The sequence below is a fragment of the Ahaetulla prasina genome, chromosome 4, assembly GCF_028640845.1.
Source record: "Ahaetulla prasina isolate Xishuangbanna chromosome 4, ASM2864084v1, whole genome shotgun sequence".
NCBI classification, from domain to species: domain Eukaryota; kingdom Metazoa; phylum Chordata; class Lepidosauria; order Squamata; family Colubridae; genus Ahaetulla; species Ahaetulla prasina.
The window spans coordinates 148,736,928-148,752,762 of record NC_080542.1 but is presented as its reverse complement, the minus strand read 5'-3'; the positions used below and the strand labels follow the sequence as shown (position 1 = coordinate 148,752,762).

Below are 15,835 nucleotides of genomic sequence, written 5' to 3'. Positions count from 1 at the left end.
GCCACTGTGTCCCGTGATCCTGTTTTGTGACCGTCTTGACAAGCAGGAAGCCTGATTCACTTAACCAGGTGACTCACTGAACTGCAGCAATTCACTTAATGACAGTGGCAAAGAGGGTCAGAAAACAGGGCAAAACATACTTAACAAATGTCTCACTGAGCAGCGGAAATTTTGGGGCTTTGTTGTGGTCATAAAACCGAGGATTGCCCCCCCCACCCCACCCCGATCATGGGAAAGAAAGGAAGAGAGACAGGCTGAGGTGGGGAGTCATTTATTCTTCAGAAAATGTTCTTTTAAGGATACAGAAGTCTTTTTCTGTTGGCAGAAGTTGGGGAGAAATCCCCTCTCCCCGACACACAACCCCCCAAGAGACAGCCCCAAATTTTGGAAGAGGCCCTTCCTTCCTCTCTTCACTCAGGACCAGCCTAAAAATGGTCTCCTGCTTGGTTATTATTATTATTTATTCGATTTTTATACCGCCCTTCTCCCGAAGGACTCAGGTTGGACTACATGACCTCCCAGGTCCCTTCCAACTATATTCTGTCATCCGGGAGGGAGGGGCACAGACAGACTTGATTCATCTAGTATTACATTACCTCCATCTAATATCTAACCCTTTAGTTAACCAATGGCTATAATCTTTCATCCTCTCATTCCATATACATGTCCACAAAATAGTATTTTATCTGATAGCATTATTCATTCCATCATTCTAAATCAATTCAATATTTCGCTTAATAATAACCTTTCTCAGATCTTTCCTTCCTTTTAACCATCAATAAAACAAATCCCATCTTATAATATTGCTTATTTTCCTGTTCTCTAATTTCAAATGTCAATTTACTCATTTCTGAGACTTCTGATGACTTTGATCTCCTCCTAACACACGCCCCCATTGGAAGCAGCGCAAAATCCCATCGTGCCCCATCTCCAGGGGGCGGAAGAGAAGCATGGTCTTCGTCATCCTTTTTTCCAAGAAACCTTCCATCGTCGGTTGACCGCAAACTTCCTCTCTTTCGGCGGTCTCCATTTAGAACAGAGGCCGGCTGCTGGGCCGCTTCCTCTTCAGGGCGAGAGGCGTGGGCGTGGATGATGGGCAGTAAAGCCCCTAGCCGAGCTGGTAGAGACCTAGGAGACGAGTCAGGAACTTAAAATCCACATTTATTCGTATTGATTTTTACTTTCCCTTTACTACGTGGAAAGCTAACTCAAGATGATGAAGATACATATTAAATTACCTGTGTACTTTTCCACACAACAACCCTGCCAGGTAGGCTGGGCAAAGAGTGACTGGCTCAAGCCCTCTCCCCCCACAAAGGCTGGGTTTCATGCCTAATGCGGGACTAGAACTCACCGTCTCCTGGTTTCTAGGCCAACGTTCAACCCCTACACCCACTTGGTTTTCAATCTTAATGACCCTTCGTCACTTCCCCCAAGCCGACACCAAATTATTCCAACACAATTTTACACAAACTTTGATTACAAAAAATTATCCTAGTCTTTTTTTTAAAAAATGCATCGATACTCTTTTTTTTAAAAATCACTTAACTTCTATGGGTGGGAGGGGGGATTTCCCCTATCCCTTCCATATTATTATTTTGGGTCCAGAAAGTTTCCCTTCTACCATGGAACATGTGAAGCGTGTTCAAACATCCGTGCCACCAGAAGGATGCAGAAATCTCTGCTTTTTTACGTGTTTTAAGTGTTTATCATGTACCTGTGTTCAAGCAAAATTAAAATTATGTAAGGTGGATTTTAGCCCCAAAGAAGCATGTCTGGTTGAAGTCCAACCCTCTTAAAACACGTCGGTTGGGGGATTCTGGGAGTTGGGAGCCTACATCCCTATCAAGTTTGACACATACTGCTCTAGTGCAGGGGTCTCCAACCTTGGTCCCTTTAAGACTTGTGGACTTCAACTCCCAGAGTCCCTCAGCCAGCTTTGCTTTGCTTTGCTGGCTGAGGGACTCTGGGAGTTGAAGTCCACAAGTCTTAAAGGAGCCAAGTTTGCAGACCCCTGCTCTAGCGTTTGATAGAGGACTAAAATATTTACCTGTGATTATGGAGAGATAGAACCGAATCTTCTTTTGTTTGAATTTTTTAATTTTTTAACATTATCAGTTTCATTTTCAATCAAACAGGGTTGTCTGGGTATAAATAGCTTGAAAGAGAGTAATTGTAATGTTTACCAGAGCCGGATCTTCAAAGCTGGCTTGTGAACAAAACATCTCAAGTGAAGGAAGCAACTTCAGAGAAAGGCGTCTTCATTTGGGGTTGTGAGACACAACCCGAACAAACTCACATCCGCCCTCCGAGGTTGTGCGAAAGTGGTCACTGTAAAGGCCCAAGAGAGGAAGACAAGACAGATTTGAGAACCAGGGAAGCACAAAGTTTTTGCTTTTTCTCCCTGCCAGATCCATGGAACCAGTCCTCTTTTAGTGACCAAAGGCCCAACAACGCTGAACAAGCGGCACTTACAACGACAGTTGTCGCCATGATGGCAGCCCCTGCAGTGGTGTGCATATAGCCCTCCACGCACAACTATTTGGTTTTTTTCAGTGCCCATTGTAATGTCCAGCGGTCGCTAAATGAATGACCATAAATCGATATTTATTTATGAATATGAATAATGAATGAATGAATGAATTCGTATGGCTGGACTAGCTTGATTTTTATCTTTAAATTTTAATTGAATTTGATGGGTTTTTAAAGTTTTGTAATTTTATGGGGGTGTATGTTATTTTAATATTTGGGCAAATTTAAATCAGTTTTTTAAGGGATGTTTTAACTATTGTGTGTATCTGTATTTTATCTGCCTGTTCACTGCCCTGAGTCCTTCGGGAGAAGGGCGGTATACAAATTAAAATATTCATTCATATTCATTCATTCAAAAAATCTGATAGTTCTTATGATTTTTTCTGTGACGGTTGCTAAAAAAAAAAAGGCAAAAAAATTAGATTTGGTGACATGATGCTTGATTTACAACTGTAACTCCAGGCTCTACGATGGTCGTAAGACAAGGAATACCTGATAAGAAAGGTCACCTTAAGATGCCGAGTAAAATTCGGGATCCATATTTTTTTCGAAGCCCCCAACTCCCACTGGGCCTTACCTGAACAAGGACTGGGGATGATGGTAATTGGTATCCCACACATCCCAAAAGGACCTTCAATGGGACAAGGACCACGGTGAGGAGAGATAGATTCTCCTAGACAGCAGAAAGAGAACTCGAGTTAGAAGAAAGAAATAATTCCAGGCTGAATTACATTAGTCCTCGGTTAGTGACCATCATAAATACAAGTCAGTTGCTGCAATGGCAACGGAAAACTGCACTTGCAACCGTTTTCCACACCACCTTTGTAGCAACTGACTTAATATTTACAACATTCGCAGCATTCCAGGGTCACCTGATCCCCATTTCACTCGAATGGAAAAGTCTAGTTTCTTACAACTGCAGGGATTCGCTTAGTGACCACAGCAGGAATAGCCACAAAAGGGGGGAGAAATAATGTCTCGCTTAGCAACAGGAATGTGGTCGTAAGACAAGGAATACCTCTTGTCCGGGATTTCTATAACCTCTCCCCCAAAAAGGACGGGGAGGGGCCTCAAACCGTCCCGGGGTTGTTTTTGCAAACACAACAGGAATGATCAGGGTCATTGACAAGACCCAGCCACGCTGGAAGGTTTGCATAGTTGCGACGGCTTCCGATGCAAGTGCGAATCCTATCTCCAAGTTAGCAACTCTTAGAAAATCCAATTTTACTAAACATTAAGGAAGACAAAGTGAGAAGAAGGCAGAGAAAGACACACAACAAAGGCAAATTTGTTCGCAAAGGGTTGTGGTTTGCAACACACACCCTGCAGTCGCACAATTTGTGGCCTTATTGCCACGTTCCTTCTAAAAGCCCCTCTTGCAAAAAAATCAATTCAGACAAAATTACAGCAACTTTTTGACTTACATTAATTTAGCGACCACTGGAAGTTAAGACGGCATCGAAATGAGCGGGCTACGAGGAGTCCTCGCATGTACGACCATCATACGGCGTCCCCGGGCCAAATGGTAACAGTTGTGGTGTTCCGCAATCTCCATTTTGTGACCTTCCCATAGCCATCATCAATAGTGGAAGCCGGATTTGCTGTACACCCAAGCCAATTCGCTTAACATCCACGGCAAAAATTGGGTGCAACTCCCTTAGCGACCGAGGGGCTGTGTCAGAAATTTGGGTCCCAATGGTGTTTGGTGAAGTCAAGGGGTCCCTGTAGACAAATGGGAAATGAACACAACATTACAACACTATGGACTGTCTATGTGCATATACAGATGTAAAATGTGATAAGATACTGATAGATATTACATATATATGTGTATCGGTATGTTTAATATCTATTGGTATATAGAAATATCCATATATATATATATATATATATATATATATATATATATATATATATATATATATATATATATATATATATATATTTGTATCCATAGATTAGACTGGATTAGCTTGATTTTTATCTTTAGATTTTTATCTTTTTATTTTAATTGAATTCGATGGGTTTTTTAAATTTTTGTAATTTTATAGGGGTGTAAGTTATTTTAATACTTGGGCTAATTTAATCAGTTTTTTAAGGGTTGTTTTAACTATTGTGTATATTTGTATTTTACCTGCCTGTTCACCGCCCTGAGTCCTTCGGGAGAAGGGCGGTATACAAATTAAAATAATAATAATAAAAAAATAATAATAATAGATATACAACTATTAAATAATCTATTGATTGATGCATACAGATTAGATATGCAAATATTAAATAGAATATATATCTATATAATAGATAGATAAATGATGGATATAGATTATATATATACGTACATAGATAGATGGATATGGATATGGATATAGATGGGTAGATATAGATTAGATAGAAATGATATGCTTATGTGTATGAATACCGATCTACGTTTCCAGCATTCTACACTTTCATTCCCGAACACGCACCCAATGTGCGCACACACACACACACACACACAATTCCCGCAGCCCAAGAGCGAACGAGTGGCTCCTAAACCTTCACAGCTTTCTTTTTAACAGAGATGGTCAAGTCACTAGTCCTCAGCGAGTTCTATCTCCCCTTAACCCTCCCCCTCCCCCACCCCGTCCCAGGCCACGTGGCCATCCACCTCGGCTCCAAACCCGCCAGCCTAGTCCAGGGGTCTCCAACCTCCGTCCCTTTAAGACCTGTGGACTTCAACTCCCAGAGTTCCTCAGCCAGCTTTGATGGCGCCACGTGGTCTGCTGGAGATGGTAGTCCGGCGGGGAGGGAGGGAGGTAAGCCCGGTCAAGCGGCCTCCGGTACGAGGTCAAAACCCGAGTCTTTCGGGGTCCAAGAGTCCCTCCCGCAACCCCGCCAGAGACTCACCCGCTTGGGTTCACCGAGCCCGGCGTCCTTCAGCGCTTCTCCGCTTCGGATGGCGGCGGATCCACGTTGCAGGCCGTCCGGTTGCTCCTCTCGCCGTTTCTTCCCTCTGCGCGCTTCCAACTCTCCGCCCCTTCTGCGCACGTGACCTGCCGTGTTCAATGGGCTTCCAGTTTTTCCTCCCGCTGTCGGGAGCTCGAATAGACTCAGGCGTCCGACCAATCACTACAGGGGGCGGGACCAAGAGAGGGAGTATCATCTTACTATTTCCGGTATTACTTGCCGCCCTCAATGAGCTTGTAGTTTTTTTCTGGCACTTCAGGCGCTCCAAGTCGGAAGAATCCAGGCGTTCAACCAATCATGATCGGGGTTTGGACTCCGTGGGGTGGGACCAAGAGACGAAGGACGGACTTACTATTTTCGGTCTGAAGTTGCACTTAATAGAAAACAGACAACATGATGGTGATGATAATAATAATATCACTAACAACAATAAAAAACAACAACAACAACAAACAATAATTTTTATTACAGTTACTTTCCTTAATATATTATTTGCTAGAATTCTAAAGACTATTCTACAGAGGAATGATTGAGTCTGTCATTTGCACCTCTATAACTGTCTGGTTCGGTTCTGCAACCCAACAAGAAAAACACAGACTTCAGAGGATAATTAGAACTGCAGAAAAAATAATTGCTACCAACCTGCCTTCCATTGAGGACCTGTATACTGCACGAATCAAGAAGAGGGCCGTGAAAATATTTACAGACCCCTCGCATCCTGGACATAAACTGTTTCAACTCCCACCCTCAAAACGACACTATAGAGCACTGCACACCAGAACAACTAGACACAAGAACAGATTTTTCCCGAAGGCCATCACTCTGCTAAACAAATAATTCCCTCAACACTGTCAAACTATTTACTGAATCTGCACTACTATTAATCTTCTCATAGTTCCCATCACCAATCTCTTTCCACTTATGACTGTATGACTATAACTTGTTGCTGGCAATCCTTATGATTTATATTGATATATTGACCATCAATTGTGTTGTAAATGTTGTACCTTGATGAAGGTATCTTTTCTTTTATGTACACTGAGAGCATATGCACTAAAACAAATTCCTTGTGTGTCCAATCACACTTGGCCAATAAAAAATTCTATTCTATTCTATTCTATTCTACTAGGAGCCACTGTATTCTTTCTGATTTTCATAGATCTTCGTCTACTTCTGCTTCATTGACAATCAAAGCCTTTGATTGTGTGTGTGAGATTTAAAACCCAAATTTGATATTCACAACTCCAAGACAAATCTGATTAACAAAATCAAAGATTTATTGTAAAAAAATATGAAAATAAAAAAAAGCGGTTGCAAGCGTGGCCTCTTAGACTCTTCCCATTTGGATTGAGTTCAAAGAGCGCAAGAAGCAGTTTTCAAGCTACACATTTTATACTCCTACACAATGCACGCCACGCCTAAGAAATTCCCCCCTTACCCACTTTGTCCTTTTAGTTGTTTTACACCTTTAAGGGTCATCTTCATAGTTCCCATCACCAATCTCTTTCCACTTATGACTGTATGACTATAACTTGTTGCTGGCAATCCTTATGATTTATATTGATATATTGATCATCAATTGTGTTGTAAATGTTGTACCTTGATGAACGTATCTTTTCTTTTATGTACACTGAGAGCATATGCACCAAGACAAATTCCTTGTGTGTCCAATCACACTTGGCCAATAAAATTCTATTCTATTCTATTCTATCTTGGCAATTTCCGTCCATTCTCTGATATCTTTTCTTATTTACTTATAATTTTCACCTTGGGCCAATGTTCCTGTCTCCTGATAGGATTTTTGGCTCAGGCATAAGTTTCTGTCTCTGGGGAGCTCTTATCAAGTCATAATACGTTGTCTCCACAATTGATTACATTACCAATTGTAGTCACTTTGCATAGTCAGAAAACAGCAAACAGATAGTCTCACACTTTGGTATTATATTTGTTACAATTTATAAAAGAATAACCTTTATTTATTTCCTTTATGTGGATCACAACAAATTGTGGCAAGTTCTTAAATAAGATTTGTCTTATTTGTCTCTTGAGAAACCTGTATGCAGGTCAAGAAGCGACAGTGAGAACTCAAAATTGGGAAAGGAGTCCGGCAAGGCTGTATACTATCTCCCCAACTATTTAGCTTATATGCAGAGCACATCATGAGAAAGGCGGGGCTGGATGAATCAAAAGTTGGAATTAAGCATGCCAGGAGAAATATCAACAACCTCAAATATGCAGATGATACCATTCTAATGGCAGAAAGCGAAGAGGAACTAAAGAGCCTCTTGATGTGGGTGAAGGAGGAGAGTGCAAAAGTTGGCTTGAAACTCAACATTAAGAAAACTAAAACCATGGCATCCTGCCCTCTCAATTCCTGGCAAATAGATGGGGAAGAATTGGAGGTAGTGACAGATTTTATCTTCCTGGGCTCCAAGATCACTGCAGATGGAGACTGCAGCCAAGAAATTAAAAGATGCTTGTTCCTGGGGAGGAAAGCTATGGCAAAGCTAGACAGCATACTAAAAAGCAGAGACATCACCCTGCCAACAAAAGTGTGTATAGCCAAGGGTCTGGTTTTTCCAGTTGCAATGTATGGCTGTGAAATTTGGACCATAAGGAAGGCTGAGCGCCAAAGAATTGGAATGGAATAGAAGAGAATTCTTTATTGGCCAAGTGTGATTGGACACACAAGGAATTTGTCTTTGGGGCATACGCTCTCAGTATACATAAAAGAAAAGATATATTCATCAAGAATCATAAGTGTTGTAACGATAGTCATCAGGTATTTATACTAATGAACTCTTGTATTATTTACTAGATTGTATAATTATTTATAGTAGTCTGAAGCCTTTGTATTTTTCATAGCTCTACTGAAGGGTTTGTGAAAGGCAAACATTGTGAAAGGCAAACAACATTTTGTTGTTCATCATGTATGCATTTTGGAATGCGGGTAGCGCTCTTATCTTGGATGGCAAACCTCATTTAAGCAGTGTTCCCAGCATATACAAGAATACAGGATGAAAAAAAGTTGTAGCCCTGAAACACTGTTGCATTTGCTTTCTAGCATGAACAGGTATTCTCACGAAAAGCCAATGATGTAATTACTAACCAATTATTGTGCCTTGGAGACCAATTAACCAATAATGAAGTAACACGTATAGTAGGTGAGAAATGAGAAACTGAGAAACTATATAAACTTTGTCTGATGCTCAATAAAGTGCTGTTGATTCTAGACTTTCTATGCTGTTGATTCTGGACATTGTTTGCTGTAGTCTTCTCAATCATCTTCAGCCTCCTGGCCCATGCAACATTTGGCGCCCGGAACAGGGACCCCTTACTTCGTCCGGCGAGGACAGGTGCACCTTCAGTTTTCGGGCTTCTCAACCTTTCGAGGTTTCTGTAAGTATGGGGTGCTTGCTTTAACATGAGTAGAGAAAGCATGCAAATGAGTTGACTTATCTAGTTAAAAGATCAGGTTTAGTTGTTTCACAGAAAGCTCTTTTTCGGCTGGTACGAGAAATTGCTTTAAGATGTTCATGGTATCCTGAAAACGGTTCTTTAAAATTGTCAGAGTGGAAAAAAATTGGTGAAGCTTTGCATTCTGAGCCAAGAGCAGAGATAGAAATTTTGCATGCTTGGCATTTGTGTAGGCATGCTGTGGAAACATTTGGCCATGAGGAAGTTTCTCTTTTATCACCTCCTTTGCCTCAGCATTCTACCGCTGTAGTGCTTCCTCCGGTATCTGAAACTAAACTTTTGTTGCCTTCTGCACCTCCTGATACTGGACAAAAACCTCCCCCTGACATCGTTCCACAATCTTCTTTTCAAAAGATGGTGGAAAATTGTAAGAAAGATGCTGCTATTTCTGGGGAAGAGTTAGCTGAATTGTTATCTGTGTGCCCAGTGCAATATCATCCAGGACCGCAAGCTGGACAACAGATAGCAGAATGGGAAGGTTTGCCATATCAAATTTTACGTGAGTTGAAAAAAGCTATTACTGATTATGGAGTTAGTGGAAATTTTACAAGAGGGTTATTAGAAGGAATTAAGAATGGATATACTATGGTGCCTGAGGACTGGAAGCAAATTTTTCGCATGATACTTTCTTCTATGCAATATGTGATTTGGGAAAGTGAATATCTTCGTCATGCCCAGGCAGCTGCTTTGGGGGTGGTGGTGGTGCTTACACAGTGGAACAATTATTTGGATCTGGTCAGTTTGCAACTATCCCTACGCAATTGCTCTTCCTCCTGCTACTTTAGCTATAGTCTCTGAATGTGCTTTTAGAGCCTTTTTGAAAGTTCCACAAACTGGTGAGCCAAAAGCTAATTTTTCTAACATACATCAGGGAGCAACTGAGCCTTATGCTGATTTTGTGGAACGACTTTCAAAAGCTATCCGTCAGCAATTTGATCATCAGGAAGCGGCTGCAGAATTGTTACGTCAGTTGGCTATTGAAAATGCTAATACAGACTGTAAACGTGCTCTGCAACCTACAGATCATTATACCTTGGCAGATATGCTGCGTGTTTGTCAAGATATAGGATCTCAGTCCCACAAAATGCATTTGTTAGCTGCTGCTATTCAAAAAGGGCAGAAACCTAAAGGGAATTGTTTCAAATGTGGAAAATTTGGCCATTTTCAAAAAGATTGTCATTCAGCACCATCTACTGGTGTTAAACCGTCCTACAAAGAAATGTCCTTTATGTGGAAAGGGTTTTCACTGGGCAAACCAATGCCGTCTTCCTTCGGGGAAACTTGCCAGTGGATGTGGCACCCACTCAGAAAACAAAGCGTGCCTTTCCCGTGACCCTGCCTTCTCCCCCTCCTCCTCCTCCCTCTCATGTGCCGCCCCAGCCACAGCCGGTAGCGCTGGGATCGATTTAATTACTCAAGAAGATTTGGATTTTAAATTTCCCTTAGAAGTTAAACTTGTTCCTTCACAGTTTTCTGGTCCTATTCCCTCTGGACTAGTTGGTCTTATTTTACCACGTTCTTCTGCTCATAAATTGGGATGCTTTGTAGTTCCAGGAGTTATTGATTCTGATTATACTGGAGCAAATTTGGGTTAATATTCCACAACTTCTTTCCAAAGGTTCTTCTGTTGTACAACTTCTTTTTTTACCTTACAAAGTTCCTATTTCAGGTACAGGACATCGTGGTGATGCTGGATTTGGTTCTACCTCTCTTTCTGTAGGACTTCTTCATTCAATTAATTCTTCTCGTCCACTTCTTACATTATACCTTAATAAGCAACCTTTCCAAGGATTATTAGATACAGGTGCCGATGTTACTGTCATCTCACTTTTGCAGTGGCCCGTGCAATGGCCCAAATGTGCTGTTAATTCCTTGTGGGGCATTGGTGGGTCAACATCTTCCTGGCAAAGCGTTCATCATATTACCATCACAACTGCAGGTAAGTCTGTTTCTTTACAACCTTACATTTTAGATATTCATACTAATATATGGGGCAGGGATCTTCTTTCTCTTCTCAATGCTCATTTGATTTTAGACGATGGCACTTCCTCTTAAATGGATTTGTTCTACACCTATGTGGATTGAGCAATGGCCTTTATCATCTGAAAAATTGATTGCTCTTCATTCCTTAGTACAGGAGCAATTGGATGCTGGCCACATTGAGCCTTCCACTAGTCCGTGGAATACTCCTGTTTTTGTTATAAAAAAGAAAAGTGGAAAATGGAGATTTTTAACATGATCTTCACTAGAAAAAATTGACTGCCACTATGGCCAGCAGGGGTCTCTATATAGCTCCTGAAAAAATACAACGCACTGCACCTTATACATATTTAGGTCATAAAGTTTTATAATCTTCTTCCATTCCTATTTTACCTGAACTGAATGTACAAACTTCATATACTTTAATTCAGTGGCAAAAATTGTTAGGTATCATTAATTGGGCCCGTCCATATTTTCAAATCTCTACAGGAGAAATGTTACCTCTCTTCTCTTTGTTAAAAGGTTCCAAGCATCCTGGAGACTTGGTGTCTCTCACCACTTTGCAGAAGAATTGTTTACAAAAAATTCTAACTAAACTTAAACTGCGATATGTTGATAGAATAGCTTCTACAGCTAAGGGATTATGCAGATTAGCAGTAATTCCAACATCACCTCTACCTACTGCTTGTCTTTATTCTCTCTTTACTGAAAAGGCAATTCACATTCATGAATGGTTAAATTTATCTGCTTCTCCTCCAAGAAACATTTTTCCTTATCAGCTTTAGAAGAATTAATCATGAAGGCAAGGCCACGTGCTTTACAACTAACAGGTCAAGACTTAGAAGGTATTGCTTTCACTCGTACTAAACTTGAACATGAACATTTAATGACTGTCTCTGATTCATATCAGATTGCTTTTTCTCAATATCTTGGTGATATTAGCTATTCTTTGCCTAAAGATCCTCGCATAGTCATTACAAATACATTAAATCTTTCTTTTTCTTCTATTTTTGTTCGTTCTCCTCTTCCTGAAACTTTAACAGTTTTCACAGATGGATCACCTACTCGAGGTGTTGTAGTTTGGACAGATGGTCAACAACGGTTTTCTAAATATACTTCAATTCAAACATCTGCTCAACGTTCTGAGTTGGCTGCTGTCATTTTGGCTTTAAGATTATTTTCTGATCCTGTTGCTAGTCATTCATATTTTCATCAAAATGCTAAGTCTTTGGTTAAACAATTTCATATTCCTTTTTCTCAGGCTCGTGATATTGTTCGAGGATGTACTTCTTGTCAACAATTTGCTGTTCCTTTTCCTAGGGAAGTAAATCCTCGTGGAACAAAAGCTAATCAAATTTGGCAAATGGATGTCACACAATTTCCTAATTTTAAGCCACACACTTATTTGCATGCATCCATTGACACATATTCTCACTTTTTGTGGGTTACTGCTTCTAGACATGAGCGCACTTCTGATGCAATGTCTCATTGTCTTTCTGCTTTTTCTGCAATGGGCCGACCGACTCAACTGAAAACAGACAACGGTCCAGCATACACTAGTAAGGACTTTGTTTCCTTTTGTCAACAATGGAATGTTAAGTTGACTCATGGAATTCCTTACAACTATCAAGGGCAAGCTATAATTGAGCGAGCTCATCGAACATTTAAAGCTACATTAACTAAATTATTGAAAACTGAATCTGGTCCATACAATCTGCGAAAGGTTCAAAATTTGATCTCTATTGCTCTTTATGCTTGGAATTACTTAATCTTTTTAGATTCCTTTTCAGAAATTCCAGTCAATTTACATTTTCATACTCAGGATCCTGTCTCTCGACCTTTGGTGTTCTATCGTCAACCTCCTGATCCCGCTTGGCGTGGACCTGCTAAACTTATAACCTGGGGTCGTGGTTACGCTGCAATTGAGGATCCGCAGACAAAACAAGCTGTGTGGATTCCAGGCCAGTGTGTTCGTCCTTATCATGGCATGGCATCAGAGTCTTCACAATCCCATTCCAAACTTCAATCCGAATCTCAAAACGGAGGCTCGTCTTCCCAGGTCGCCACGTCCTCCTGCCATGACTTAGGGTCAAGTTAAAGCTACTACCTATGAAGCTCAACAACAACTAAAGAAAGCTTCTTTACCACAAACTCCAGAAAATCTTGTAGCTGCAGTTTTTGCTGTTATAACTGCTGATTCTATTATTACTATTCTTTTGTGTTGTTTTCTTTATTTTCCTCCTCCTGTTTCTACTACTTCTGAAACAACTCCTGCTTTTTACCTCAGTCATAACCTTTAGATTCGTCATGCTCAATATATGTTTTTAATTCATGGTCGTAACATAACTTTATATTATGAAATTCCTATGGCTCTTGGTCAAGTTGCTTTTATTCCTAATCTAATTACCTCTTCTACCTTTATTGTTTCGCAACTTCAACATATTTCTTCTTCTTGGTTATTTTCTAAACCTCCAAGTCAATTGAATTTTGTCAAATGGAATTATCTTCGTATTAGTCAGTTTACTCGAGGTTTATGTTTTTGTTGTTATGCTAAACAAACTTGGCTTAATAACTGGTCTGATTACCCAAAAGCAAAACGTATTTTAAATAACTTGGGAAATTATAGTCATATACTCAAAAATATTGGTTATGGGGTAATATTAACAAAACATCACAAGGTCATAATATTGTGCCTGATATGTATCCTGATAATTTTCCTCTTTTTAAAGCCAAATATTCTTTTAATGTTGGATCAATTTGCGCTGGTTGGCAGTTAAAAGATCCTACTATGTGGTTCTTCTTTGATAAATATGCAACAAATGTACACCCTCAGAACTATCAATGTGCTGCAATTGGATATTTATCTTTACCAGTACAAATAGGTGTTCCTGGTCGATTATCAGCTCGCAGGAAGTGTGCAGCCTTGAGACCAGCATGTTCTGATGAAGTCATCATGGACACTCAACTTTCTGCATTGTCTACCTATGGACGTGCAATAACTGGAGCAATAACTGGAGTCATTACCTTGGGATCATATCCAGGAATAATTGCTCAAGAAAATAGACATTCTATTTTAGGACTTACATGTCGTTTAGAAAAATCAATCAATGTTACTGCTGCAATCATTAGAGATTTACAGAATGAAATTGAAGAATTAAATCAAGATATGCTTCAACAACGTTTTGCTATAGACTATTTGTTGGCTCGTCAAGGTGGATTTTGTACTTTGGTTGGTCAGCGTGCTTGTGCTGTGCATTTTCATTCACTTAATAAAACTATTGAGGATGAACTGGCTAATTTACAGGCTTCCATAAAAGATAATGTTCATGAAAAGTTTTCTCCTTTTGATTGGTTAACTAATTGGTTACCTGATTTTTCTTGGCTAAAACTTTTGTTTTTCTATGGTTTGATTGTATTTGTTTTTCTTATAAGTTGTGGTTGTTTTATGCAATGCATTCCTTCATTTTGTGCTCTTTTCCGTAAGCCTTCTCCAATTACTTTGCATCCAATTCAATTACGTGCTATTGAAAAGTCTCTCTTTTCTTCATTAAAAACAAAAAGCGAGGAAATGAAGGGTTTGTGAAAGGCAAACATTGTGAAAGGCAAATATTTTGTTATTTATCATGTATGCATTTTGGAATGTGGGTAGCGCTCTTATCTAGGATGGCAAACCTCATTTAAGCAGCGTTCCCAGCATATACAAGAATACAGGATGAAACAAAGTTGTAGCCCTGAAACACTGTTGCCTTTGCTTTCTAGCATGAACAGGTATTCTCACGAAAAGCCAATGATGTAATTACTAACCAATTATTGTGCCTTGGAGACCAATTAACCAATAATGAAGTAACATGTATGTTAGGTGAGACATGAGAAACTGAGAAACTATATAAACTTTGTCTGATGCTCAATAAAGTGCTGTTGATTCTAGACTTTCTATGCTGTTGATTCTGGACATTGTTTGCTGTGAAGTCTTCTCAATCATCTTCAGCCTCCTGGCCCATGCAACACTCTACGTCTTGGGATGAATATTTATAGCATATTTGCATGGGTAATGTCATAGTCAGGGGCTCTGTAGAATAGTAAGAATCGAAGGGTAGTGTCAAGGGATAGGTCGCATACTATAGTTTCAGGAAGAGAGAGTTTATGTGTTACTTGGATATTTTTTAGGTTCAGTGACTTTTTGTAAAAGATAGCCACTCCGCCACCTCTTCGGTTTTCCCGATCTGATCGATAGACTTGATATTCTTTGTTTGAGATAATGGAGTCAGGAAGGGATGAGTTCAGCCATGTTTCACAAACAAAAATGATATCAAATGTGCCACTGTTTAATAAGAGGATTAATTCAGGTAATTTGTTGACTATGCTTCTTGCATTTATATATATATATATATATATATATATATATATATATATATATATATATATATATATATATATATATATATATATATATATATATATATATATATATATATATATATATATATATATATATAATCATATATATTATATTTTATATAATATAAAATATTATATTATATATATATATAATCATATATATTATATTATATATAATATAAAATATTATATTATATATAATATAAAAGTTCCTTTATAGAAAGGAATTTTTCTATTATATCATAGATCTGTGTCTGCGAATGAATATTTATACTGTTCTCTTTTATAAGTGCTTATATTATTTCGGAACCTTTTTATTAAATCATAGATCCATGTCTTTGGATGAATATTTAGACTACACCGGAATCTTTCTATATTTTCATCGATCTACGTTCCCCTGTTCGGGATAAGGTCGCGCATGCGCCTAGGGCCTCCGACTAAGCTGGCTGGCCTTCGTCTCTTCTCCTCCCTGACGTCAGTCCTCCCCGGGGCCGAAAGTCGC

The 15,835-nt window shown here is 39.4% G+C and overlaps 1 protein-coding gene, 1 long non-coding RNA gene and 1 other non-coding gene across 4 annotated transcripts; 1 reads left to right on the top strand and 2 right to left on the bottom strand.

Annotated features, from left to right (window-relative positions):
• Positions 1-255: 255 nt before the first annotated feature.
• LOC131197582 (uncharacterized) lies at positions 256-5,575 on the bottom strand. 2 transcript variants are annotated; one of them, XR_009154992.1, is made up of 5 exons: positions 5,419-5,571; positions 3,957-4,254; positions 3,110-3,205; positions 2,187-2,331; positions 256-1,128 (listed from the first exon to the last, which is right to left on the bottom strand). It is a non-coding gene; the product is annotated as an uncharacterized LOC131197582 (long non-coding RNA). The 2 variants fall into 2 exon arrangements; XR_009154991.1 differs by lacking the exon at positions 3,957-4,254 and having other exon boundaries at positions 5,419-5,575.
• Positions 3,552-3,688, bottom strand: LOC131199007 (small nucleolar RNA SNORA9). The gene has a single exon (XR_009155244.1). It is a non-coding gene; the product is annotated as a small nucleolar RNA SNORA9 (small nucleolar RNA).
• Positions 5,576-8,305: 2,730 nt separating the features above from the next.
• Positions 8,306-14,518, top strand: LOC131197580 (uncharacterized). The gene is made up of 4 exons (XM_058181818.1): positions 8,306-8,551; positions 8,751-8,877; positions 10,792-10,894; positions 13,809-14,518. Exons 1-4 carry the CDS (start codon positions 8,496-8,498, stop codon positions 14,516-14,518), a joined length of 996 nt encoding a protein of 331 aa, XP_058037801.1. The 5' UTR covers positions 8,306-8,495.
• Positions 14,519-15,835: the final 1,317 nt, after the last annotated feature.